Source organism: Prunus dulcis, chromosome 6 (genome assembly GCF_902201215.1).
Source record: "Prunus dulcis chromosome 6, ALMONDv2, whole genome shotgun sequence".
Classification (NCBI taxonomy): Eukaryota; Viridiplantae; Streptophyta; class Magnoliopsida; order Rosales; family Rosaceae; genus Prunus; species Prunus dulcis.
Window position 1 is genome coordinate 4,363,654 of NC_047655.1, and position 23,916 is coordinate 4,387,569.

The 23,916-nt window shown below is 38.5% G+C and overlaps 6 protein-coding genes across 6 annotated transcripts; 3 read left to right on the forward strand and 3 right to left on the reverse strand.

The window, feature by feature from the left end:
- Positions 1-4,272: 4,272 nt before the first annotated feature.
- On the reverse strand, positions 4,273-8,071 carry LOC117631807 (laccase-4-like). Its single transcript, XM_034365110.1, has 6 exons — positions 7,902-8,071; positions 6,587-6,738; positions 6,212-6,456; positions 5,997-6,125; positions 4,876-5,799; positions 4,273-4,691 (listed from the first exon to the last, which is right to left on the reverse strand). The coding sequence occupies exons 1-6, from the start codon at positions 7,995-7,997 to the stop codon at positions 4,561-4,563; spliced, it is 1,677 nt and encodes a 558-aa protein (XP_034221001.1). The 5' UTR covers positions 7,998-8,071; the 3' UTR covers positions 4,273-4,560.
- A 2,070-nt stretch (positions 8,072-10,141) lies between these two features.
- LOC117631809 lies at positions 10,142-11,644 on the reverse strand. Its single transcript, XM_034365112.1, has 2 exons — positions 11,030-11,644; positions 10,142-10,703 (listed from the first exon to the last, which is right to left on the reverse strand). The coding sequence occupies exons 1-2, from the start codon at positions 11,461-11,463 to the stop codon at positions 10,532-10,534; spliced, it is 606 nt and encodes a 201-aa protein (XP_034221003.1). The 5' UTR covers positions 11,464-11,644; the 3' UTR covers positions 10,142-10,531.
- Positions 11,645-13,828: 2,184 nt separating this feature from the next.
- On the forward strand, positions 13,829-16,894 carry LOC117631806 (protein NRT1/ PTR FAMILY 8.2-like). The gene is made up of 5 exons (XM_034365109.1): positions 13,829-13,984; positions 14,105-14,337; positions 14,432-14,649; positions 14,949-15,505; positions 15,808-16,894. The coding sequence occupies exons 2-5, from the start codon at positions 14,202-14,204 to the stop codon at positions 16,640-16,642; spliced, it is 1,746 nt and encodes a 581-aa protein (XP_034221000.1). The 5' UTR covers positions 13,829-13,984; positions 14,105-14,201; the 3' UTR covers positions 16,643-16,894.
- Positions 16,895-17,062: 168 nt separating this feature from the next.
- LOC117631810 lies at positions 17,063-18,171 on the forward strand. Its single transcript, XM_034365114.1, has 2 exons — positions 17,063-17,397; positions 17,555-18,171. Exons 1-2 carry the CDS (start codon positions 17,364-17,366, stop codon positions 18,013-18,015), a joined length of 495 nt encoding a protein of 164 aa, XP_034221005.1. The 5' UTR covers positions 17,063-17,363; the 3' UTR covers positions 18,016-18,171.
- Positions 18,172-18,384: 213 nt separating this feature from the next.
- Positions 18,385-20,428, reverse strand: LOC117631808 (protein OCTOPUS). Its single transcript, XM_034365111.1, has one exon. The coding sequence runs from the start codon at positions 20,172-20,174 to the stop codon at positions 18,651-18,653; it is 1,524 nt and encodes a 507-aa protein (XP_034221002.1). The 5' UTR covers positions 20,175-20,428; the 3' UTR covers positions 18,385-18,650.
- Positions 20,429-22,210: 1,782 nt separating this feature from the next.
- LOC117632605 lies at positions 22,211-23,641 on the forward strand. The gene is made up of 3 exons (XM_034366134.1): positions 22,211-22,468; positions 22,665-22,805; positions 23,327-23,641. The coding sequence occupies exons 1-3, from the start codon at positions 22,247-22,249 to the stop codon at positions 23,468-23,470; spliced, it is 507 nt and encodes a 168-aa protein (XP_034222025.1). The 5' UTR covers positions 22,211-22,246; the 3' UTR covers positions 23,471-23,641.
- Positions 23,642-23,916: the final 275 nt, after the last annotated feature.

The following is a 23,916-nucleotide window of genomic DNA, read 5'->3' on the forward strand; positions in this document are numbered from 1 at the left end:
ATTGGGCTATCTATGTTACCTATAAAATTCCTCTGCCTAAATTATTATTCACCCCAGCTACATGATGTTGTAACAAATCCGCCAAAGACCATTAAACCAGAGCTCCAAACGTTGCATGCTTCATGAACCACGGTCATCTAATAGGTTATTGCAGTGAAAACAGATAAACAGAGATACAGAACACTAGACAGGGAGCATGCATGTGTGTATCTATGTGGTTTAATCTGGTCTACATATAAGAAGCATATTAGGTTACAAGGAATCAAACTTGATGACCTTGCCACCTGATTAAAAATACACAGGAACTTACCTTCACGGACTTAATTTCATTCACAGCAGCAGGGATGTCCATCTCGCTTTTCAAATCCAAAGATCTCATGACATTTCCTACTTCTTCAATCTTCCTTCGCTGATTCTTCTGATCTCTTACCGCTTGGAGCTACCGCCGAACAGCAAAGTACATCCTGTCTTCCATGTCTCCTTGGGCTACAACAACACCACTCCCTACTCTACCCCCGATTTCACCCATCGATGCACCACAATGGGAACCTGAGAAAATTTTCAAGCATCGGAATGCAACACGCTCCAAATGGCTCATCCAATGGAAGCGTTTTCCCGCTGCTGATGCCACCTGCGAAGACGCTCACTCTATCATGGAACGTTTTCCATCGTTCCAAACCTGAGGATAGGTCTGTTCTTCGGCTTAGCTCTCCTTTGTTAGGCTCTTCTTCCTTTTGCCCACCTTGTGGGCAGACTAGAATAACCGTTAAATAGCTGTCACGTGTCTTAATTTTTCACCCTTAGCAGCTTTCGATCTTTGATGTATTTAAGGAGCCTGACATCACAGTTGTGAGACAGAGAAGAATATACAATTCCTATTTCCAATTCTGCATTTCTTTATCTTTTTGCCTTGTTGTTAGGCCAACTACCCCGTGCACCCATACCTCGCCTCGCCTTAAGGCCTAGACAACGCTTTTCCTTGAATACCTTATCATATTTTAAAAGCGTAACCTAAAAATTATTCTTTCTGGACTCGATCTCATCCTTGATTTGGTTACCCAAAGCAGCAAGGGCATAAGAGTCAGCTTCTTACACATACTGTTGCGCTGTTGTGTACCTAAGCATCCGGAGATCAAACAAATAATAAAGATATATACAAAAATCTCAAATCTTTTATAAAATTAGAAGAAGAAAAATACGGAAATCCAACCATTTAGCAATGGCATTCAAGATAAATGCCTCCTCTGCCATGTAGTGCTGATAATCTCCCACCGCCAAAGTCCCACTGCATACAGATATGCAGAAGGGGGAATATAGAGCTGCATAATAAAGTTGTTTGTTATCTTCCCAATACTTGTTAACATATGCAAGTTCTTCCTGGTACTCATTCTCTATGATTACAGATAGAGATAAAGCTATAAGCTTTTTCTAGGGTTTTTGGTCAGATAAGCGAAGAGTAAGGAAATTTGTACAATGTTTATATGATATCTCGAAATCGATTGGGTTTGCTGAAGATAATGGAATGTGTGAGTCTGGGAGACATTTGGCGTAGCACTAGCAGTAGAATAGCAAGTTGGGGAAAATTTTATTTTAGGATAGAAGACGATGGATTAGATCCAGGGTTTGGCAGGTGAGACTGAATATGGATGCCGAATGTCACTCAATCTTGTAAGGAAAGAAAAGGAAACATCTAAACCCTAAACCCTTCAATCAGATCCATCAAAATCTTACAACAAGGGATTGTATATATACAATATATAAAGATTAATAAATACTCTCTCTCTCTCTCTCTCTCTCTCTCTCTCTCTCAACAGAAAAAAAAAAAATTTACAAAGGAGTGATGTGATTTACTTTATTGCCCTTACTTGTAGATGATTCATATTTATTACCCTTGCTCTTCTTTCTAAGTTTACAAAACATAGATTCATTCAAGTAGTAGAGAATGAGAACATTTTCTTGCAAAGCTCTTTAGCATCTGCTTTGTGCTTGAAATCCTAAGTAACAAACTATGCGGCGTTGAACTAATAACATCCAAATTGGAAATTGGAATGGATCATTGGTAAATTTCGAGATGATATTCTGTTAGATTTATAATACACATTAATAAAATAATTTTAAGCCATTTCACCCCATAAACTGTCATGTTATTCAAACTTAATCCCCTGAATTATTTTGTCTGCCGATTTAGTCCTCAAACTCATTAGAAATATCCAATTTCGTCCTTATTGTTAAAATTTTCAAATTTCATCCAATTTTTTGTCAAAATCTCACATGCTTGACACATGGCCAATTTTTTTAATTTTACAATTAAAAATTAAATTATAATAAAATATATAAAAAATTAAACAACTAAAACAACAAAGAAAGAGAGGAAGGCATCCATTGTTGGTAAGCCTGTAATTCAGCCGGAATGGATCGTCTTATTCCGATTCCAAAAACTCAGATATATCAGAAAAATTGGAAATTTTCGAAAAACATTAATATTAGAGATTGTATATGATGCAACCATTCTACACTTTTACAGCCTAATACAATGTCCTTCATGGCTTTAGCCCAATATGGGCAGCTCTCCTTTGTTAGGCTCTTCTTCCTTCTCCCCACCTTGTGGGCAGACTAGAATAATCGTTAGATAGCTGTCATGTGTCTTACTTTTTCACCCTTAGCAGCTTTCGATCTTTGATGTATTTAAAGAGCTTGGCCTCATAGTTGTGAGGCAGAGAAGAATATACAATTCATATTTCCAATTCTGCATTTATCTTTTTGCCTTGTTTTTAAGCCAACTGCCCTGTGTACCCATCATCTGGTATCAGAGCCCACCTATAAGTTTTGGAAAAGACACGTTTTCACTATTTTTATTTTCTGAATTTGTTTTCCAACTAATTTACCAGACGCATTCTCGAATCCTGAATATGCAAATTTGTTTTCTCATTTTCATTCTCTGAAAATATTTTTGGAAAACATTCTTCGACAAGAGACGGGCCCTTATTGTTTTTGTGTTGTTACTGCTAAAATATGAAAACTATGAAAGAATATTTGTTTGTGGGAATTTTCTGTGTATTCTTCTCCTTGTAGGAGGTCATATTTATAATACAACGAAACCTGAATGGGCAAGTAAATAATAAATTCCTAAATCTATTTGCAGTAGGAAATCAGGAATTAAAGTAAATCAATTACAATTATAATAGAATTCTTGGTGTGTAAGGAAAGTAAGTCAATATCCACAAGTCACGCCAACACTCCCCCTCACGTTGGTGCATAGATGTCGCCAATGCCCAACTGATCTAGTGAATTGTGGAATGCTTTACTGGAAATCGCCTTTGTCAAAATATCCGCCAAGTGACTCTCGGATTTCACAAAATGAGCAATCTGGTCCATGTGTCGGGGTCGTTAGTCGAGAAGTCATAATCTGTGCAGCGAAAAATGCATAGAATACAGGTTGAGTAGGAATTAGGATCGGAATCTGAGCCTGAGTCGAGGTCGGAGTCGTCTTCGGAGTCGGGGTCGGATCAGGGTCGGGGTCGAGGTCGTCTTCGGAGTCGGGGTCGGGGTCGGGGTCGGGGTCTTCTTCGAAGTCGAGGTCGGGGTCGTCTTCGGAGTCGGGGTCGGGTCCATGAGGGTTGAAAAAATCATCAACCCCCATAACACTAAATAAAATAATATCTATTACAATAGGACAAAATATAATTGGTAAATAACCCAAATTCTTATGAAATAAAGACTCGCCAACACTCCCCCCCTCAAGTTGGGCAAAGATATTTCGCACGCTCAACTTGACAAGCGAGTCACAGAACACCATACTTGAGAAGTAACAATTGTAGAGAAGATCCTCCTCTCCCCTTGAAGAGAAGGGGTCGTCGGAGTCAAGAAATAAGCAACATCTTCATGGAAATATGTCAAGGTAATTGGGATAGGTCAATAAACATATCCCTTTTACTCCCCCTCCCCCCTCTCAAGGGGGGAGAAGAACACTTAAATTTCAAGAAGAACACAAGCACAGGTCCCTAGATCGAACCTGGCTCTGATACCATGCTAAAATATGAAAACTATGAAAGAATATTTGTTTGTGGGAATTTTCTGTGTATTCTTCTCCTTGTAGGAGGTCATATTTATAATACAACAAAACCTGAATGAGCAAGTAAATAATAAATTCCTAAATCTATTTGCAGTAGGAAATCAGGAATTAAAGTAAATCAATTACAATTATAATAGGAATTCTTGGTGTGTAAGGAAAGTAAGTCAATATCCACAAGTCACGCCAACAGTTACTACCAATTGAAGTGAAAACATATTGTATTATAAAAAATAAAAATAAAATCATCTTTCAGAACAAAAATCCTTTGTTGCTTCCATTAGTAGCATATCACATTTACATAGGCATATATCTCTGCAAGAAAAAGATATATGGCACAGCAAGCTATAATCTTATAAAGAAGCCCAATTCCCTTTTATTCACATGTAGAAGCAGCTTTCCATTTAGCTTTGCTCCAAAGAATTCTTCCCATTAGCTCTTGTTCCTTGTATTGCTATGAGTTGAGAATTGAGTTGGCAAACAATTTAAAGCTAACACTTGGGAAGGTCGCTTGGAGGTGGTAGAACAGATTCATTTGGGCCTTTGCCATTGTCCACCACAAATGCCATCTTAAGCCCCCATGTTGTGTGCACTTCAAGATGGCAATGCATAAACCAAACTCCTGCATACATATAAAAGGAAAAATATGGTTACATTGGAAACTTTCTTCCGTCATACAGTCCGACATGTTATGTTGTCAGATTCTCAGTTAATAGATATAGCATTTAGTTCGAATGTATGATTAGATTCAGCCTGACAATATAACAAGTTATATATTTCATAAGAGGAAATTTGTCATGGTTTACCTGGATTATCAGCCCTGAATCTAATAGCAGTCCATCCACCAGATGGCACTCCTATTGTGTTCCTCTCAACAGGGTCAATAAGATTAAATCTTTTTGGATCCGTCTTTGGGTTGAAATTCCCCAATCCCCTCCCAACCTCAAAGAAATTAAACCCATGAAGATGAACTGGATGGTTTTCAGGGGCAATCATCCCAGTGTCTTGCAACACAAGCTGCACTGTAGAGTTATAAGCAAGTCTATAAAGCCTAGTCCCCTTCATGGTCTGCATATTCGTCGGCTGTGGACCAGTATAATTATAAGGATTCAGAGGGTTCCCGGGAAAATCATCGGTAAAAACTCCACTTATGTTGAAGAAATGTGCTTGAAGAAGTGAGATTTTGGGCATCACAAATGTGACATTATTGATATCTGCCACCACTCTGTTGCCATTGGCACATGAAGCACAAGTGTGAAGGCCAAGGCCAACAGTGAACAAAAGAGAGTGGTCAATTTTCAATGGAACCCTAGCAGGAAACTTGACTGAATTCAGGCTTCTGAGGGAATTTGTAAACTTTGTTGCAACTACTGTGGCATTTTGAGGAGGTGGGGCTGTGAGGGTGGTCCTAGTGCTTTCGAGGGTGCCCGTATAGTGCAAAGTAGCAGTGGCAGTTTTGTTGTCTACAAGGATGGTTGGATTGTCCATGAAAGGTGAGGCCGCAACCAAGTACTTGCCTGTGCCATGGTTGGTTGATAGAAGAACGTTTGTGGTCTGCCCTGGGGCTATCAGAACGGTGTCAGTTTTGAAGGGTTTTGTGTACACAGCATCAACCTCAACCACGGTTAGTTTGTGGTTGGCAATCTTGAAGAAGAGCTCTTCATTGAGCGCAGCATTGATGATTCTTAGCATGTATGTCTTGCCAGGTCTTACTGGTAATTTAAACCCTCCTGCACGTATGCACATCATGTTTAAATTTGGTGATAATTGATCAAAATAGTGTAGATGGCTAGAGTGATACGAGGGAGACTATACAATGTGACAGTTGATGTGTCAATTACTTAGTGAGATTAATTGATCCGCATCATTAACTGTCACATTATATGATTAACTAATATGACATTCTCGTACACGTATGTGTATTTACCTTGTGAAGAGCAGGTGGAGAGAGGGCCCGGATGACCATTAATTGTGTGAGCATCAGAGACATTTGGGGCTGAGCCAGATTTCAAAGCCTGATTAATAACAGATTCCACATCTGATTTCCACCATTCACCTACAAGTTTACAATAATCATAAGCAATCTTACAATACTTGATGGATTATGAGAAATATGAAAGGGTACTTGGATCATGGGGGCACCTAAGATTACAACAACTTCTTTTTGGGGTGCAGGAAATGGGTATGGGACCCCAAGCTTGGGTAAGATGACCAAGGCGCCATGGACTGTGGCCCTGAGCCACAGGATGTGTGCATGCCACCAAAGTGTGCCCCTTTGCCCAGTGATGGTGAAGTTGTACACATAGTTTTGACCGGGTTGAATTGGACATTGGGTTATGTACGCCGGCCCATCAGCCCAACCCGTCCGCAGTTGTCGGATTCCATGCCTTTTTACGGAAATCTTATTATTAGTAATAAGAAATTAAATACTGAAAAATATAATAATACAAAGTAATGATGATTATTAACAATTGAAAACTCATATTTATGTATAGGAGTGAAAGTGGGAGACATTACCAATGGATGCTAACATTGTATTTGACGTGGTTGACCACCTTGATCAGCACTGTGTCATCTTCCCTAGCATATATGGTGGGCCCAGGGTACCTTCCATTGACTGTGACAATGGGCTTGCTTGAACATAATCTTGAGGTTTTCTTTTGCACCACCTACGAAACCCACACATGTTTTCATCAAGTCAAAACTATAACAACACTCTCACAAGTTTGGTGGCTTCCTCAACCACACCCCACACCCCTCACGCTTTGCTGTTTGATTAAGTTTTGCTTATTTATATATAACAAGCCAATCTGAGAGACAACCAATTTTATCTATCTTCAACTTTTTTCAAAATCTTTAGATGTTGACGACTTGAATGGTTGAACACTTGGTTGCCGTGTCTGTGTGAGAGACAAGCTGAGTTTAGGCAAGTTTTTATCAATAACATCAAGAATAATTAAGAAAAACAAAGGACGCACTAGTGTAGTGATTTGGAATAATTGCTCTCTCATGTAAGGTTATGGGTTCGAGTCTTAATATCTGTGTAGTGTGTGTGTATGTATGAGTTTAGTATATTATTGCTCATTTTAATAAAAAATGTTCTAAAAATAATAATTAAGAAAAGCGAAAATAATAAATGATGTAGTTGTCCAGAATTAGAGTTCAATTTTGTACGTTGGCTAGTCACCTCAACTTAATTACTTAATTAAGCTGGGATTGGATTAATATTTAGCAAGAAAGAAAGAGACAAAAACATGCATATATACGATAAGAGCAGCATGCAAGCATGTAATTAATTATTAAGAGAGGCCAACCGTGTTGCTCCCTGTAGAAGCCTTAATTTTCTTGTGCAAGTGGCTTATGGATAATGTAATATAATTATGATCAATACAAAAACTCATCATTTAAAACTCGCAAGAAAGGCATAAGCTTTCCCTAAATGATGCTGTTGCTCAAACATCAGTTTAGAGTAACTCATAGTTAAGAATGATATAAACCATACCCAGCAAACTAGACGCATGTAGATAACCTTCTGCATGTCCTGCTAGCATGCATGTATATATTGGATGAAATAAACCATTTCAAATCTCACCCCGTATGCATTCAATGTGTTACATATATACAAGACAGCATCATGAATATTCAATAATAAAGGATTTATCTTTGCACTCGAGAACTCTTGCCGGCCATCTTCTTAGCTATATTAGATGTCTTAGCCCTATGTCAATGAAAGAATAAGGCTGCAGGGTGGCAACTAGCTACAGTTTACTCTAAAATAGATGCAAAACAAGGGGATTGACATAATTAACTCAAAAATTAATGTTATACTTACATTGAACTTGTAATGTCGAACCATGCATTCCACTGATGCTGGAAACAACAAACAAGCCACCAAAACCAAGGCACGAATCACACGCACCATCTCCATTTTTCTCTCTCTTGATCCTTATAGCTCTCTCTCTCTCTCTCTGAGACCCTCAGTGTTTTTTTTGGTGTTCTATGTCGTAGTGCTGTGCTGCAAAAGAAGCTATTGACCAAGCCAAATTTATAAAGAGATAAAAACTACGTAGTGCTGTGCTGCTGCCATGTCGTTTTTGCGTAGTTTGGTAGATGAAGGGATACTTGAGAATGAAGCTCTGCATATAAATAAAAAACTTGTTTATACGTACAGCAGCAGGCCAGAAACTTATTTGATCTTAATTATCTTGTGTCTCACACAAAGTAGTTATCTGTCAACTAAAACACTAGGTTTGATTTGAAGCCAGTGTATAAGGTTGATGTCAATTTCTTTAATTGGGCTGGGTGGTCAGATCAGATCAGCCACTGCATGGTTTGGTGGCCGTATTGGGTAAAGTACACCCAAACCCCAGCTAACTACCAAAAAAGTTGCTATCGATTTACTTTTCCAACCATGGAAGCTCTCCAAGGTCAAGGAGATGACATACACAACAAGGCACTGGCTCAACAGAATCACCCACTTGATTATTCCTTTTGTTTTTTGTTTTTGTTTTTTGGGTTTGTTTTATATTGTTATTGACTAATTACATCTATATATTATATTCACTTGCATTAAGTTCGTGGCAGAATACAACAGAGAAGGTTTCAACAAAAAGTGGTATAGACCAAAAGTCATTATTACTCTAAAAAGGAACTTAATTTGTCCGATCATTAGCTGATCTATTCCATTTTTAGGTGGAAGCGATATTCTGAACTACAAGGGAAGATGTTTTCTTTTACACACACAAAATTATGATGTGAGGGAATTCGAACCTAAGACTTCTGGTCTGCAAGTCTCCATTTTCCACTGGTCATCAACAAGATTTTGAAATTTGAACTTGAATCATCCTCTGCCAAAACGGAGACCGGATATAACATTTGGACTACCAAAATGAAGGTTTGAATATCGAGCACACTTTTTAGGCTTTTCCGAATCGATAACAAATTGATTCGTTGGTTGTGTTTCTAATTTGATGTGTTTAAACAAATTAATTAGAATGATCTTTCGTTACGAGCATAACTAATTAAAGATGGTTCTTTAATATGGAAATTTTTTCCATGTCCATTTTATAATTGGTGAAGAACGTGTGTTTGAATGTGGTGGGTGGACGATAGATACATAAAGGATGTTAACACGAACCAATTTGTTTATAGTTGAGCGATGGTTGTCTTTGGATTGCCAAATCGACCGGAAAGGTTTGCTTTCTGAAAGCTAAAGATTAGAGGGGGGTTGGTAACAGCTCATCTAACCTTGCATGAATTAGTTACACGCATGAAATTAATTCATATATTTATTGTCGTCTTGTGTTTCATTTTCTTTCGTTTTTTCTTTTTTTTTGGATAAAATCTGTGGTATAACAATTGTATGAGTTCGGTATGTTATCGTGATACGACAAATTAATAAGAAAATTACTATTGATATTCCAAAAAAAATATTTTGCACTCCTCTCGTATCTTTATTAATCGACCACCTTCGCGAAGTGGAAGTAAAACATGGAATTTAAAGTTCTAAAACATGCATTTTTGGGTTTTTTTTTCCTTTTCCTTTTCATTCAGTCTTCTATCAATTCAACTATCATTGTGAAATATATAATATTCAAAGAATGCAAATATCTCTATTGACTGATTAATCAAATATCAACGTCTCTGAGGCTCTTTGTTATATTGTTAGACTGGCCCAGATCGATATTATCAATCAAAACAGATCAAACCCATATTTTGAAGGCCATGGTTTGGATCAAAACTTTTAAGCCCAACCTATTTCAGAACTTGGAATACGCATGCATCAAACCAATGCTCACTTGCTCAGTCAGAACTTGGCCGCACAATTTGTATCATGTTTTCTTTTAACAACTTATCATGTGACATTAAGGTCTTATTTTTATTTTCTATAAAACGATATTTTAAACTATTCTAATGTACGGGGACAATAATCAAACTCGAATGCAACAGAGTGGGTATAATATCTCTTAATCAGTTGACCTAACTCACATTTGCCATGTGATACTAAATTTGACTTTCACACTAAATATATGGAAACAAAACATAAAGAATTCGAAGCAATGATAACTGCGTTTGGATTTCATTTTCTTTAAAACAACATTGTTTCGAAGTATTTTTCTGGTAAAGTAGCAAGGTAGGTAGGTCAGAGCTGCCCTGAAGGCTCTCAGAACAAATTCTCAGTGTTTTTCTTTGAAATTACAATTTGCCTAAACTGAGGATCTACAGCTTTCTGGTGCGCCCCTGATCTGTCCAAGGACCAAAGGGTGTGTGTTTCACATTAACAAAGAGGGTGACTTTGTACAGTTGGCTGCAACCTAGCATTTGTCAAATGAATGGTTTTTTAGGAGCCAGCAATTTTGCCAAATATGTACAATTTCCTTTTATGTACATATAGTTGGCTCCTTGACCAAGAGAAATTAAAGACAAATGAGAGATCGATGAAGCATAATCTGCTGACTTTGGTTAAGCCAGAAGCCAGAAGTTTTTGTGGGTTCTTGAGTTGAGAAGGTAGCCTCCATCCTGGCCCTTTTTCTGTACAGCAACACAAGCACACTTGCTATTTTCAATCAAATAATCTGCTGTGTCTATGGCTTTGTTAGTCGTCCCTCGCCCGGCTCCAGGCCACGTATATGTTCTGGTTTCATAGGAGCAAACCAAAGAATTAATTAGCAAATAATATAGCTAGCTGAATAATCTGTTTCACATATACTACATCTCAACAGCACTGTTAATTTGACCTAAAACAAAAAATTTTAAAAAGTTTGACGGCACTTTAATTTCTTAGAAGTAGACAAAAGACGTGTTTAGGGTACATTAGTGAATCGCATCTTGTGACAAGTGAGAATTCAGTTATTACGTCAGGTACTTTGTATTATATAAATTGATACATCGCTTATCACGTAATATGAATGATAAGACATTGTAACAAATAGAACACATAATATGTACAAGAAAACTCACCCTAGGATTTCGATAGAAATTCTCCGCCGTTGCCCTATAATTATAATATCAATCCCAAGAGCATTGCTTTGATGTAGGATAGTGTTGGCTTTGTCCTTGCCATCTTCCATTCCCATCCTCTCCGCACGCACACTCAGCTTTGGCTTAACACGCTTGCATGCATTCTTCATTTCTTCAAGAAAATCCACGCCCTCCTCTACGTTGATCCCTTCCAAGGACATGGTGGCTATGGCCGTGGAGGCAATGCTAGGTATTTTGAGCAGCGTCGTGAATGTGTTTCGCCACGTGTTTTGGTTCTCGACAAAGAAGAGGATTAATTCATCGTGTTCGAGCACTACATGAGCGAGCGCATATTGAAGCGCGCTCGCTGACTCTCGGGTTGGATCCGCCACCACCATTACTCGACGTGTAGGCGTGGTTGCTTGGCCTTCCATTGGCTGATGTACGGCTGTAATTGTGGGGGTAGCTGCCACCACACCTACCCAATGTTGTCCCCCAAAAAAAAGAAAAGAAGAAAAAGAAATTTTTTTAAAGGGTTATGAATGTGCAAGAGGGTAGGGAAGAAGTGGCATGTAATAGGAGGGGGTCATTTTTGTTGTGTAATTTATGAAGAAGGATGAGTATATTGACAACTTTTAGTGATGCACAATTTTTTTTTTTTTCTTTTAGGTCATCAGTGATTCACGAATTAGGTAGAGATTCTTCGGCATGCCATTATTAGGGGAAGATGGCAGACTTAATGTCCTTGAGAACCGGTCAAATGATTGTCATTAGATTAGATGTTAATCCAAATAGAATTGCGTACGATTAATACACCAATTATAGCTTCGAGCAAAAAAAAAAAAAAAAGGTAAGAAGAAAATAAGGACTGATACACAACAAAATTACAAAGTAAACCCATGGGTACAATCCGGACCAATAGCTGTGAGTGAGTATGTTTAGTCTTGTCTCGATGTAAAAGAGCAAGCACACTGCTTTGATCAACTGGCGTAATCTATTTTGGCCGCTTGAATGGAGCCGTTGGTTTTTGAGTTAAGCTAATATCGGAGTCTGCAAGCTATGCTGAAATAGAAAGGTGGAAATGGGACAGGCTAGGCCCTTCCAAAATCCTTTGTACAATTGAACATCACTTTCTCTCTGCCCTTTTTTGTTTGTCAATTCCAACTAGATCAACGCACAGAAGTCGGCTATGATTTTGGTTCACACTTGACTTGGAAATCTGATATGTATTTTATTTTTATTATCAGAATATATTTTTAGTTTGAAAGCTCAAGTGCTTTTAAAGTATGGTTTTTGTGGAAGCCAACGTTACGGAGTAAACCATATGAATTGACAGGTTGATATAAGCATAGTTTGATACGTTAAGTTTCTTCTGCAGAAACATAAATTATATTATAAATTAAATATTAAATCTGTCTCATATAACCATGAAGAACATCAAGAACAGAAGGCAGACATTTTAGAATGCCCAATCTTATTATCTTCTACCCATGATTATTTGTAATGATTTCACACTTTCCTGGGATCACAAAAACAATTTGCTTTTCCCAGCCGCATGTAGATATTGGAACATACTTTTGACTTTTCGTAAGCTCTTTTTTCCATATTCTAAGCATATCCTAAAGCTAATCATGCTTTTGATGTGAATGCATATATTTTAGAGATATTTAGTGATATACCCATTTCTAGCACTAATATTATAAATAAATCCTACACAATTGAATTCCTATAAAAAAACTCAAAAAATGATAGCTAGCCTTATTGAATTTAATATTGATTATTAAATTACTTTGATGCCCTATTGAGTGCTTTGTGTATTTTTATGAGATTTTGGGGTTGGGCTTGTTTTAAGAAATTGATGGCAGTTTTGTAATTTATAAGAAGTTAAAAGCTTTTTTGTGATGTTGTAAAATGGGCTTTGGGTGTGTTTCTAAAGTCCATTTTATATAGGGTATTTTTATAATTTGGGCCCCTATATTGGGTATAATAGTGAATCTCCCTATATTTTATGACTAAAGTCATAAAGCCAGCCACGTATTCTAACGCATTAATATTGGAAAACTTTCTCCTATTTACTAACACGGGTGAGTATTGAAATTATTATGATTCTTAATATTTTATATATTTATTAAGCATATATGAAATCAAAATGTAAGTAGATTTGATATTAAAATAAGTAACTTAATATCTATAAAAATCAGAAATTAGATTGATTAGAGAAATAATTGATCCAATTATAATTCACTCTCTCTCATTTTCATTATTTTCCCTATGGTAGGTCCATAAACATGCCATACAGTTCTTTCAGCTGGTTACTCAAGTGAGATTCAATTTATTATTTTAGACATGTATTTTATAGCATGAGCTATATTCAGTATAATCGTGTGACATACGAGGAGAACGATTATAAATCATAAATTTCCAAGTACTTAATTATGAAGTCCGTTCTAAATTAACAATCATCCTTTTATTTTTCTTGATCAATAAAAAAACTCTTACAATATTAATAAAAGAAATATTAATAGACTAGTCACAACTGGATGCCACTGGGGACATGTACAAGTCGATATTCATGTACTGTATTCTTAGACGGCTGTCGAAGACTTGGAATATCCACCCATGCCGATTGCGTGACGATACAACTTGACGGAATCTGTCCTTAAGCCAAAGTTCAAATGTAATATTTTACATATTCTTGGCCACATACAGGAGGCATACAGTATTATAGGGGCCACACAGAAGACTTTGCTGAGCCTGTGAGACACTATAATTGAACTTTGAAGTCAATGCAAACTGGCAATTGCTAGTTTTATTTTCTCTATTGGTCTCTGGACCCTCACAAAGCTTTCTGCTTTAGTTTTTTCTTGCCCCAGTAATAACAAAGTATACATTTTTAATATCCATCTGAAGCTGCAACTTCTGCCACTCTTGCGCCTCAGCCTGTGCATGCCTCTGGTATGAATTTGAATTTGAATTTGGGCAAAGAGTCTATCTAGTGTTTAAATTTCAATGCACTCTCTCTCTTGTGAAACAAATTTGATGATGCAGATATATAACTCTCTTTGGTTAATGCAGTTGCTGGGTTTCTAGCTGATTCTAGAGAGACTGTACTGTTTGATTTAATTTTGGGTATATCCCCAAAAGGGCAAAGAGCACATACAGTCTGAAAGCCATGGCAGAAGATGATGTGCCCACCAAAGCAGCAGCAGCAGAAGATCTATACACCAAAGATGGGACTGTGGATTTTCGTGGAAACCCAGCTAAGAGAAATTCCACAGGAACCTGGAAAGCCTGCCCTTTTATTCTAGGTACAGAAGCAACTCATGGAATTTGGTCCTGTAAATTATTATAAGATACTAATTATCTTTGTTTTTTTTTTTTTTGGGTTTAATTTGTGAATAGGGAATGAATGCTGTGAAAGATTGGCTTACTATGGGATGAGCTCTAATCTGGTGATTTATTTCAAGACTCAACTAGACCAAACCAGTGCTGTTGCTGCCAAAAATAACTCAAATTGGGGTGGAACATGCTACCTCACCCCCTTACTTGGAGCTTTTCTGGCTGATGCCTATTTGGGAAGATACAAGACTATTGCCTCCTTCTCAATCATCTATGTCATTGTAAGTTTGTTTACCTTCATATATATATATATATATATATATATATATACATGAGCAGCTGAGGTCAACTTGATGAAGCAAAATGATTAACTTGAACCCCCATGGATGGGCATTTCATTCTGGGTATCTTTTATTTTGATTATCCTAATTGATTCCCTATTAGCTTAATACAAGCTTAGAATCATACCCAGTGCTTTAATGTTTCTAAAAACATGACCTTGGTTGTTGAAGTTTGTTTCTTGTTGGGTTTAATATACTCCCTCAATAGACACTTACTGATTCTGTAATAATTTGCATAGGGGATGACACTTTTGACAATGTCAGCATCGGTCCCGGGACTGAAACCAACCTGTTCAGAAAAAGACAATTGCCATGCAAATGGTGGACAAACTGCAGCAACTTTCATAGCACTTTACCTAATAGCATTGGGGACTGGTGGGATTAAGCCTTGTGTCTCATCCTATGGAGCAGACCAGTTTGATGATGATGATGAGGTTGAAAAGAAACACAAGGGTTCTTTCTTCAATTGGTTCTATTTTTCCATTAATGTTGGTGCTTTGATTGCCAGCTCTGTGCTGGTGTGGATACAAGAAAATGTGGGTTGGGGATGGGGTTTCGGCGTTCCAGCCGTTGCCATGGCAATTGCTGTAGTGAGTTTCTTTTCAGGTACTCGGTTATATAGGAATCAGAAGCCTGGAGGTAGCCCTCTGACACGCATAATTCAGGTGCTGGTGGCATCTGTGAGAAAATACAAGGTGAAAGTTCCCGAAGACAAGTCCCTTTTGTATGAGACTGCAGATGCAGAGTCTTCGTCCATCCAAGGAAGCCGCAAACTTGATCACACAAATGAATTTAGGTTAGTTTCTTATCTAAACTGAAAAAAGCTTGGATTATTTATAAAAGTTGATTTTCATAGGATAAGATTGGATGGCAAAGTAAATTCATGTAGCAGATACTAAATAGTTTTGCATATATAGGATCCATGTAAGCAGTCCCAATTCAGATTAAGGCCTAGTTGAGTTGAGTAATCAAACTATAAGATTGAGAATTCTTTTATACACATTGGTTTTGATTCTCTTGCAATAATTGCAATAATGATTGAGTAGTTTTACTTGCATTGTTGTTGCTGTTCTGTTGACCTGTAATTTTACTGTCCAGGTTCTTTGACAAAGCAGCAGTGGAGGTACAATCCGACCATATAAAGGACTCAAAAGACCCATGGAGACTTAGTACAGTTACTCAAGTGGAGGAGCTAAAATCAATCATAAGGCTGCTTCCCATATGGGCAACTGGTATCATCTTTGCTGCTGTCTACAATCAGATGAGCAACTTTTTTGTATTGCAAGGCACCCTTATGGATATTCGTGTGGGCCACTCTAGCTTCGAAATCCCAGCAGCATCTCTTTCCATCTTCGACACCCTTAGTGTCATTTTCTGGGTCCCAATATATGATCGAGTCCTTGTCCCAGTAGCTAGAAAATACACTGGTCACAAGAATGGCCTAACCACACTCCAGAGGATGGGGATTGGCCTCTTCATCTCCATATTTTCCATGATATGTGCTGCAGTTTTGGAACTCATCAGACTCAGAAGTGTTCGAGAGCATAACTATTATGAATATAAGCACATGCCCATGTCAGTTTTTTGGCAAGTACCTCAGTATTTCCTCATAGGAGCTGCAGAAGTTTTCACATTCATAGGACAGTTGGAGTTTTTCTATGATCAGGCACCTGATGCCATGAGGAGCTTGTGTTCTGCCCTCTCACTGTCCACAGTTGCACTAGGAAACTACTTCAACTCTATTCTTGTGACCATTGTTACCAAGACAACTACGAAGAACAAGAATCCTGGATGGATACCGAACAATTTGAATTACGGACACCTTGATTATTTCTTCTGGTTATTGGCAGTGCTGAGTGTTCTGAACCTAGGAGCATATCTCTTGATATCCAAGTGGTACACGTATAAAAAGACCGTCGGAACTCTGCGTTGATCGCTAAAGGGAGCGATACCACATAAGAAGTTGTTTTCTGCACTCACTCTGGTGTTTTTTTAGCTTTTTTTACTTTGGTTGTTGAAACACTTGTATATATATATAGTCTGTTTTAGGAGCATTGTGCTTGTGTATGCCATTCTGCTAAGAGACTACAATGATGAATGAGTCTAATATGATGGTGTGAAACTATCAATTAAGCAAGAATGATTAAGAAAGAAGTGAACCACAAGTTCCATCTTTGTCTTTGCTTCCCATTTATTTCCTTGTACAAACTGGCACTAAATACTTACCAAACTCTAAACTGACATCCATCTGGAAAAAAAAATAAAAATAAAAATATTCCTCTTAAATTTATAATAAAATTAAAAAAATCATTTGAATAAAATAAGCATTATCCCCAAACATTTGGTGGAACTCACCCAATAAGATAAGCTTAAATATTTGGAATTTCTTTTATGTAAATGGATTACAACGCTGTCTCTGAACCCAGTTAATTTCATCTCTTTTTCGTATATGGGTTTCTTTCTTGGTGGGTCTGAAAATATAAACCCAAGCTCAGTTGTTAGAAGTAAGCACTGAAGCCTAGCCCAAGTCTCTCTTGCCCTACCCATTTGAGGCCCTTCATCTTCTAGCACGTGGAACTGCCAAGATATTAGTTTTGATTCAGAAGACGATTAGAGAAAAGAGATCGATTGTCCTCACCACTCTCTGATCGCAAATGATTCGCAAACGCTATCAGGATGTCAAAGCAGGTAATTATGTGCTACGAGAGGGCAAATAGCAAATCAAAGACAATAGTTTTCGCTCTTTGTGCTTCTGTTTTTGGTTTTTGCTACAACTCTCCAACTGTTTGATGAAATGCTTCAATGAAAAACCTTAAGCTTTTCTTCTTTTTTATTTACATTTCAGGGTACCAATTGGCCAAATCGTTGAACGCTCAGAAGTACTTGAAGAAGATAGGACTGGGCAAGGAAGACTACTACTTCTGGAAACAAATAGGCAAGGCTTTGCTATGCACATATACTCTTTTCGGCGTAGCGTGGCTCTACAACGAGAAATCACCACTCGGCTGGTGGACGCTGAAGCCTAAGCCCAAGGAAGAGAGGGAGCTGGCGCACCTGTACGAGCGTCGACAGTTCCCCTACCCGGGCGACGAAGAAGCCATGGAAGAGTTTGTTGCCAAGGGGGGAATGATCGGCACGACAATTGGCCCTAAAGGGTTCGTTGAGACGGACAAAGATGCGTTTAATTATCAGAAGGAGTTGCAGAATAAGAAGCTGGATCAGGAAGCTCAGAAGCTGTGGTTGAGGATGAAGAATGAGGTCATTCAGGAGCTTCAAGAGAAGGGCTACGTAGGTGACGCTGAGTGAGTGTAAGTTAGGATGGTAAGCTCTGGGTGCAAATTGTATGGTTATGCGAAAGAGTTCATATGTTTGTGTGCAAAAGCTTGTTCCTTTCGTTTCATGTTTTTACTTAAAAAAATACAATTATCAAAAGTACTAGTGTCTTTCTTAGTTCCCAGTTCCTACATCGCCTTTGTTGGTTGGAATAGAAAAGCATACTATTTTGGATAAAAGCATTTTGTGTGCTTCCTCAAAAAGTGACTTGGGGTTTTTCTATGCAACATTGATACGCTTCTTTCTAACAAAACTGCTACCAAGCAAAAGCGCTTCACAAAGAAATGCTCGAAACAAAGACACACTTGATCTACAAAATAAACATTCAACACAGCTACAAAATAAGGTGACAAACAAACGATTTCGAAGAAAAAAAGACTCAATTGTATTATTACAAGGCTACTCAAATATCATAGGCAGCTACTTCAAAAGATTGTAAAATGGAAACAGTTGTGGTTTTGATTGTTGCCTTATTGGCAATTTGGCTTTGTTAGGAGAAACGTGTTAGGGAGAGGTATGCCCTCATACTAGAAGAAAATGCATTTATATATGGCTTTACAACATAACAAGACATCCATGGAAGAAGATGCGAATGCGATGAAGCACCTTTACAAGACATTCTTGGGCACAGACTGTAAGTTGTTGCTGCTTGGCCTACTCTTTCCTGACTCACTCTTCCTGTAGCTCCTCAATGGCGTCAAGTAAAACCTCAACAATCCATGATCAAGATTGCTTGGCGAATACCGAGCACTCTTGTTCCTCTGCAGAGTCTTCAAACCATTGCTTTTGCTCTCGACACCAACGTCATTCACATTGCTGAACAAATCAACCATTTTGCACGAGTTCCTACAGCTAACGCTGTAACTCCGAATCAGCTTCTGGCTCACAGACCCACTGTTGGCTTCTCCATTGGCAACCCTCCTCAGCTTTTGCCAAGAATCCGCATTGTCTTCATCCACACATTTCTTTTCACTTCTCCTCTGCATCAAACCCCAAAAACTCCACTTCTTGTGCCGCCTATTCGGCTTTTGATGATCAACCCCATTGGTTGATTCCACAGCAGCATTTTTACAAACAGCTTCAACGCCAACCCCAACACCACCCTCCTCCTCCTCCTCCTCCTCCTCACACTCATCTTCAACAGATTTCAACTTCGAACCCGAACCCATCAGTTCCTTCTCTGTAATTAGCAACTTGGCGCCATAGAACAACTCTGTAGTAGCAGGGGACACTCTGGCATTTGTTACCAACTTCAACTCATCAACCTCCGCCGCCGATCGATCGAAGCTCGACCGTTCGAAGCTCCGCCGCCGCTGCGAACAGTAATAGTCTTTGGTTTGAGCTGATCCACCTGGGCTCCTCTCCAAGCTCTCTTCCACAACCGAAACCATCGGCGTCAGCCTCGGGTGGTGGGCTCTCGGACCCAAATACCCGTCCCACGAAGCCCGAGGCTCGTCAAGCGACATTCGACCCGGATCCGGATCCGTATCGCACGATCTTCTCCCCAATGCATACTCTCCAACCTCCGACTGGGTTTCCCTCCGCTTCTGGCACACGAAACCCTCGTTCTCCGCCTTCTTCGTCTTCTGCTTCCGCCGCCATTGCCTCACCTTCTTGCTCAAAACCGACGCCGTTCCCCAAAATGTCCCTGCGATTTCCTTCAAATCCCGACCCGCACCCTTCTTCCTCTCCCACTCGAGATCTATCAGCTCCTTCATCGTCTTGAACTCCGCATCGGAATCCAAAACCCTAGCTTCGTCTCCACTATCATTTTTCTCCTCTTCTCCTCTCAGTTCAACCTCAAACTTTCTGGGCAGGCCTTTGCGGTCGTCGTCGATGTTGAAGAGCTCCGACAGAGTGTTCCGAGCCCGAACGTCGCAGGACTTGCGCCGAGTCGGGTCGGGGGCGTTGGCCGACGAAGACTCAGGTCTCTGGCCGGAGCATGACTTGCTGCGCCGGAGCTCGGACCCGGAATGGGGGTTCCGGGTCAATGGTTGGGGGTGAGCGGCAGCGGCGGCGGAGTCGAGGCCGGCCAGGCGTTCACTGAGGCAGGGGGCGCAGAAGCCGGTGATGGGTTTGGTAGGGTGGCGGTGACAGGTGGAGAGGCGGTGAGTTTGGCGGTATAGGGCCATGGCTTTTTTAGGGTTGCAGATGTGGGGTGGTGGTGGAGAGTGACAGTGGGTGCATGGTAGAAGAAGGAGGAAGTGGGTACTCAGAGAGAGAGAGAGAGAGAGAGAGAGAGAGCGGTTGAAGTTGTGGTCGGAATGGGAAATTGATAAAAAAAGAAAAAAAGAAACCCCAGATAAACCCCCTTTTTGGGATTTTATGGTTGTTTTGTTGCATCCATGAATTTCTATTTTCTGGAGATGCAGTGCAGCAGAATCTATATTTCTTTCAAGGACCCAAAAAAAGAAGAATCCTATGCAAAGGAATTTATGGCCTTTTTTACAGCTCAAATATAATAAAAATGTTATTTAATAGAACTCTTACAAAAAAAATTACAGAAAAAAATGGACTCTTATTTATTGTAAAAATGAAAAATACTTAGCTTCTAACATGGAAGCTTGCGCACAAATTCAATATTGATATGTGTACATACTTTTAATGAGTTAATTTTGTGTTTTAACAATAATGAAAGATTACTTTTATATGAATTGTGCTGCCGTGATTTGTAAGAAGTAAGGAGAAATGATTTCTTATTCGGATAAAAACTTCGCATGCTCTCACATTATCTTAATAATTCTTTGTTTATAGACACATCAGTTTGTTCATGGTTATTGGTAAATGGTAAGTGATTTTGATAGGAAGTTAAACCATCGCCTTGTTCATGATTATCTTCTCAAATGAAACTTGCTATTGAATCTTGCATTGCTTGGAGCAGAGGAAGAGCAAGCAAAAGATAAGAGTGTGAAGATGAAGGAAAGCAACAATTTTTAGGCCCACAGTAAGCCCACGATATAAGTGCACCGCACACTTTCTTGGAGTTTGGTTTCTTTGCAAAATGACTATAATAGGCCACAAATGCCAAATCCAACCTCTTCCTTGTGGACGTGCGCACAAATTTTAGGTCAACTCCACTAGGGACACCACCATTGGCATAGAAATACACAATAATGTAGCATTCCCAAACAATGTGCTTTAAAATACAAAAACCGATCTGGGAAATAAGAGCCCAAGAATCTTTGATTTACTAGTATATTCATTCTTGAAATACTTGCTCAATGTTTGTCTTCCACTTTCACCTTTAAAAATGAAATTACCAGAAGGCTTCGAGCTAATGGTATTTCTAAAAGTAATGACATGTTTACAAAAAGTGAAGAATCGAGGAACTTATGAACATATTAATGACTTTTTCTGATTAATCTAAGGGCTAGTTTGACATTACTGTGTTGTGAAAATAATCGATGTGAGATAAAACAGTTTGGTGTTTGGTAAACTTTTTGTTAAAAGTGTTGTTGGTACTGATTCCCGCCTAATCATTAAATCCAGCGCCTCTTCAAAATTGATTTCTTCATAATCAGAAAATAAAAGTACCTTATTAGCTGATTTCCCTTATAGCTTTATATCACATCAAACGGGTTGGGCTTCCCAAAATTTTTAAAAAAATCACTTATCACCCAAAATAAGAAATGTCAAACACACATTAATTCCTAATTTTTAAAGTATTTGATTACGTATTGGAATGTGGAATCTACATACTTTTTGATTTTGCATAAAGATTAGGAATCAAAATAATTCTAATATTCATATTTTAATAAACATATAGAATGTATGGATTATGAATAATTCCAATAATCATCCAAATTCATTCCCTATAAGTAAACATGACATGATGTAATATAAACAACAATTTTGAATGCATTAGCTATGAGATTCAAATAATGTAATTCTAATTTTTTATTATTTATAAATAAGTGGAAACATGGTCTATAATATGAATCTAGGTTCACTATTTAGGGTTTCAAGTTTAATGTTTAGATATTGCGAATCTCACAAGTATTATATGGGTAGACTTATAATTCCACATTAACATGACACGTTGTGTTATCATTACACCAGAAAATCTCAATTTTCCGTTCGCATATGTATGCCCATCATAAGCGTAAGTGGGCCGACAAATCGGCCCAGCATTACTAAAATCGGCCCCACCACGCTATTTTGATTTCAACGGTTTTAGCCACTTCACTCAAACTCATCCCCTGAAATGGATCAGAATGGAGGAGGAAAACCCAGTATGGAAAAGGCCAAGAGGTCTCTGGAGCTGACCGACGACGAGTCAGAGGCCGTGTCCAGGCTCGCCGTTCCGCCTCACAGAGCCGGCGCCGGTCCGAGCTTCTACGAGTATTTCGCTCTCAGAGGCATCCAAGTCGACCTAGTCGAACCGGGACTCGTCGTCTGTACTTTCAAAGTCCCTCCCCACCTCAGCGTAAGTCATCTAAACCCGCTTTCGTTTGGTTACAAGCAAAATTTTCCATAATTATATCGAAATTAAAATTTGTTTCTTCATAATTTCATTATTTAGAGTATCAAAATAGGTTCTTTAACTCACAAATTTGGGTAATTTTGGCTACAATTGAACTATTTTTTACGTGGTTGAGTGGTTCGTGTGTTTATTTTTGCAGGATAGAAGTGGAAGGTTGGCTAATGGTGCAATTGCAAACCTTGTTGATGAAGTGGGTGGTGCCGTTGTTCATGTTGAGGGCCTCCCTATGAACGTTTCAGTGGATATGTGCATCTCTTATATGTCAACTGCGAAGCTTCATGTAAGCAACCTTGACACTCAACTATCCCATTTTTCGTTGACATATATGCTTTACATAGCTGCCTTTCAATTGGTCATACATCCATGTATGTGTCCAATTTGTTGGACTTTCTTGAATGGATTTTTGCTACAATATGTTAAGGCTTGTTTCCGAGTTTTGCTACTATTTTGTGCTTCCATTGGTGGTTTTTACCTCCCTTGTCGTATGTGTGTGGTATACAATTTCAATCGTGCTTATGTTCAATTTAACAGACTTTCTTGAATGTCACCATTGTTTGTTGCCAATGCTTGAAGTTATGTGCCCAAAAATCTTAAAGGAACTTGTCTTGTATAGAACCCCAACTTTGCCACTGGTTTCTATTTGCCAGAAATATTTTCTTTCCTGGTTTTATTTGCAAAATTTGGCTTCTACAATGATGACCAATTTACTTGACCGTACTTGTCATATGTGTGTGGGGTATCCGATTTGCATTTCGATGTTTTTGGCTATAATGTATGTTCTATCCTGGTGTCAAATTGCAGGATGAATTAGAGATCACCTCAAGGGTGTTAGGACAAAGAGGGGGTTATTCAGGAACGATAGTGCTTATGAGAAACAAGGTAACTGGGGAGGTTATTGCTGAAGGTCGACATTCATTGTTTGGTAGACATGCTAGCAAACTATGAGTCCTTCACTTTAGCATGTAGTACTATGTATATATATGAACTATATATGGAGGGAACTCCTTGAGACATAGGTTGAATAATACTTTCTTCTTGTAATTAATTGTTTTTCATATTGAATAAAGATTGAGAATCTTGGCAATAAAGTTATTCAGGTATAATGTTATGGACCAACATACATTGTGCAGTTTCTGTCCTCGAAATCGAATTCAGTGGGACTACTTTTACTTCATGTTTTTGCTGATTCATACACAAAAAAACTTAACCCCAATTTTCACTGTGGTTCCTGGTCCTGCATTTTTCTTCAAAGACGGGCTTTCTTTTTCATTTTAGATTTCAGTAACATGCCATGTTATTATTTATCCTAAATTCTCCTTCCTCGGTTGTAATTAACTGCCTCCTAATTTCTCCTTGATTCTTCTTTCTAATTTCCAGATTCATTTAGCTAT

Bases quoted from the DNA above. Each gene is read 5' to 3' on its own strand.
- LOC117631807 (XM_034365110.1), bottom strand. From the start codon at position 7,997: ATGGAGATGGTGCGTGTGATTCGTGCCTTGGTTTTGGTGGCTTGTTTG. The intron at 5,800-5,996 runs GTAAATACACAT...GCATACGTGCAG, and splicing joins CTCCACCTGCTCTTCACAAG to GAGGGTTTAAATTACCAGTA. The intron at 4,692-4,875 runs GTAAACCATGAC...ATATGTATGCAG, and splicing joins ATTCAGGGCTGATAATCCAG to GAGTTTGGTTTATGCATTGC.
- LOC117631809 (XM_034365112.1), bottom strand. From the start codon at position 11,463: ATGGAAGGCCAAGCAACCACGCCTACACGTCGAGTAATGGTGGTGGCG. The intron at 10,704-11,029 runs GTGAGTTTTCTT...CTATGAAACCAG, and splicing joins ATTTCTATCGAAATCCTAGG to AACATATACGTGGCCTGGAG.
- LOC117631806 (XM_034365109.1), top strand. From the start codon at position 14,202: ATGGCAGAAGATGATGTGCCCACCAAAGCAGCAGCAGCAGAAGATCTA. The intron at 14,338-14,431 runs GTACAGAAGCAA...ATTTGTGAATAG, and splicing joins AGCCTGCCCTTTTATTCTAG to GGAATGAATGCTGTGAAAGA. The intron at 15,506-15,807 runs GTTAGTTTCTTA...TTTACTGTCCAG, and splicing joins GATCACACAAATGAATTTAG to GTTCTTTGACAAAGCAGCAG.
- LOC117631810 (XM_034365114.1), top strand. From the start codon at position 17,364: ATGATTCGCAAACGCTATCAGGATGTCAAAGCAG. The intron at 17,398-17,554 runs GTAATTATGTGC...TTTACATTTCAG, and splicing joins CTATCAGGATGTCAAAGCAG to GGTACCAATTGGCCAAATCG.
- LOC117631808 (XM_034365111.1), bottom strand. From the start codon at position 20,174: ATGGCCCTATACCGCCAAACTCACCGCCTCTCCACCTGTCACCGCCAC.
- LOC117632605 (XM_034366134.1), top strand. From the start codon at position 22,247: ATGGATCAGAATGGAGGAGGAAAACCCAGTATGGAAAAGGCCAAGAGG. The intron at 22,469-22,664 runs GTAAGTCATCTA...TTATTTTTGCAG, and splicing joins AAGTCCCTCCCCACCTCAGC to GATAGAAGTGGAAGGTTGGC. The intron at 22,806-23,326 runs GTAAGCAACCTT...GTCAAATTGCAG, and splicing joins TGTCAACTGCGAAGCTTCAT to GATGAATTAGAGATCACCTC.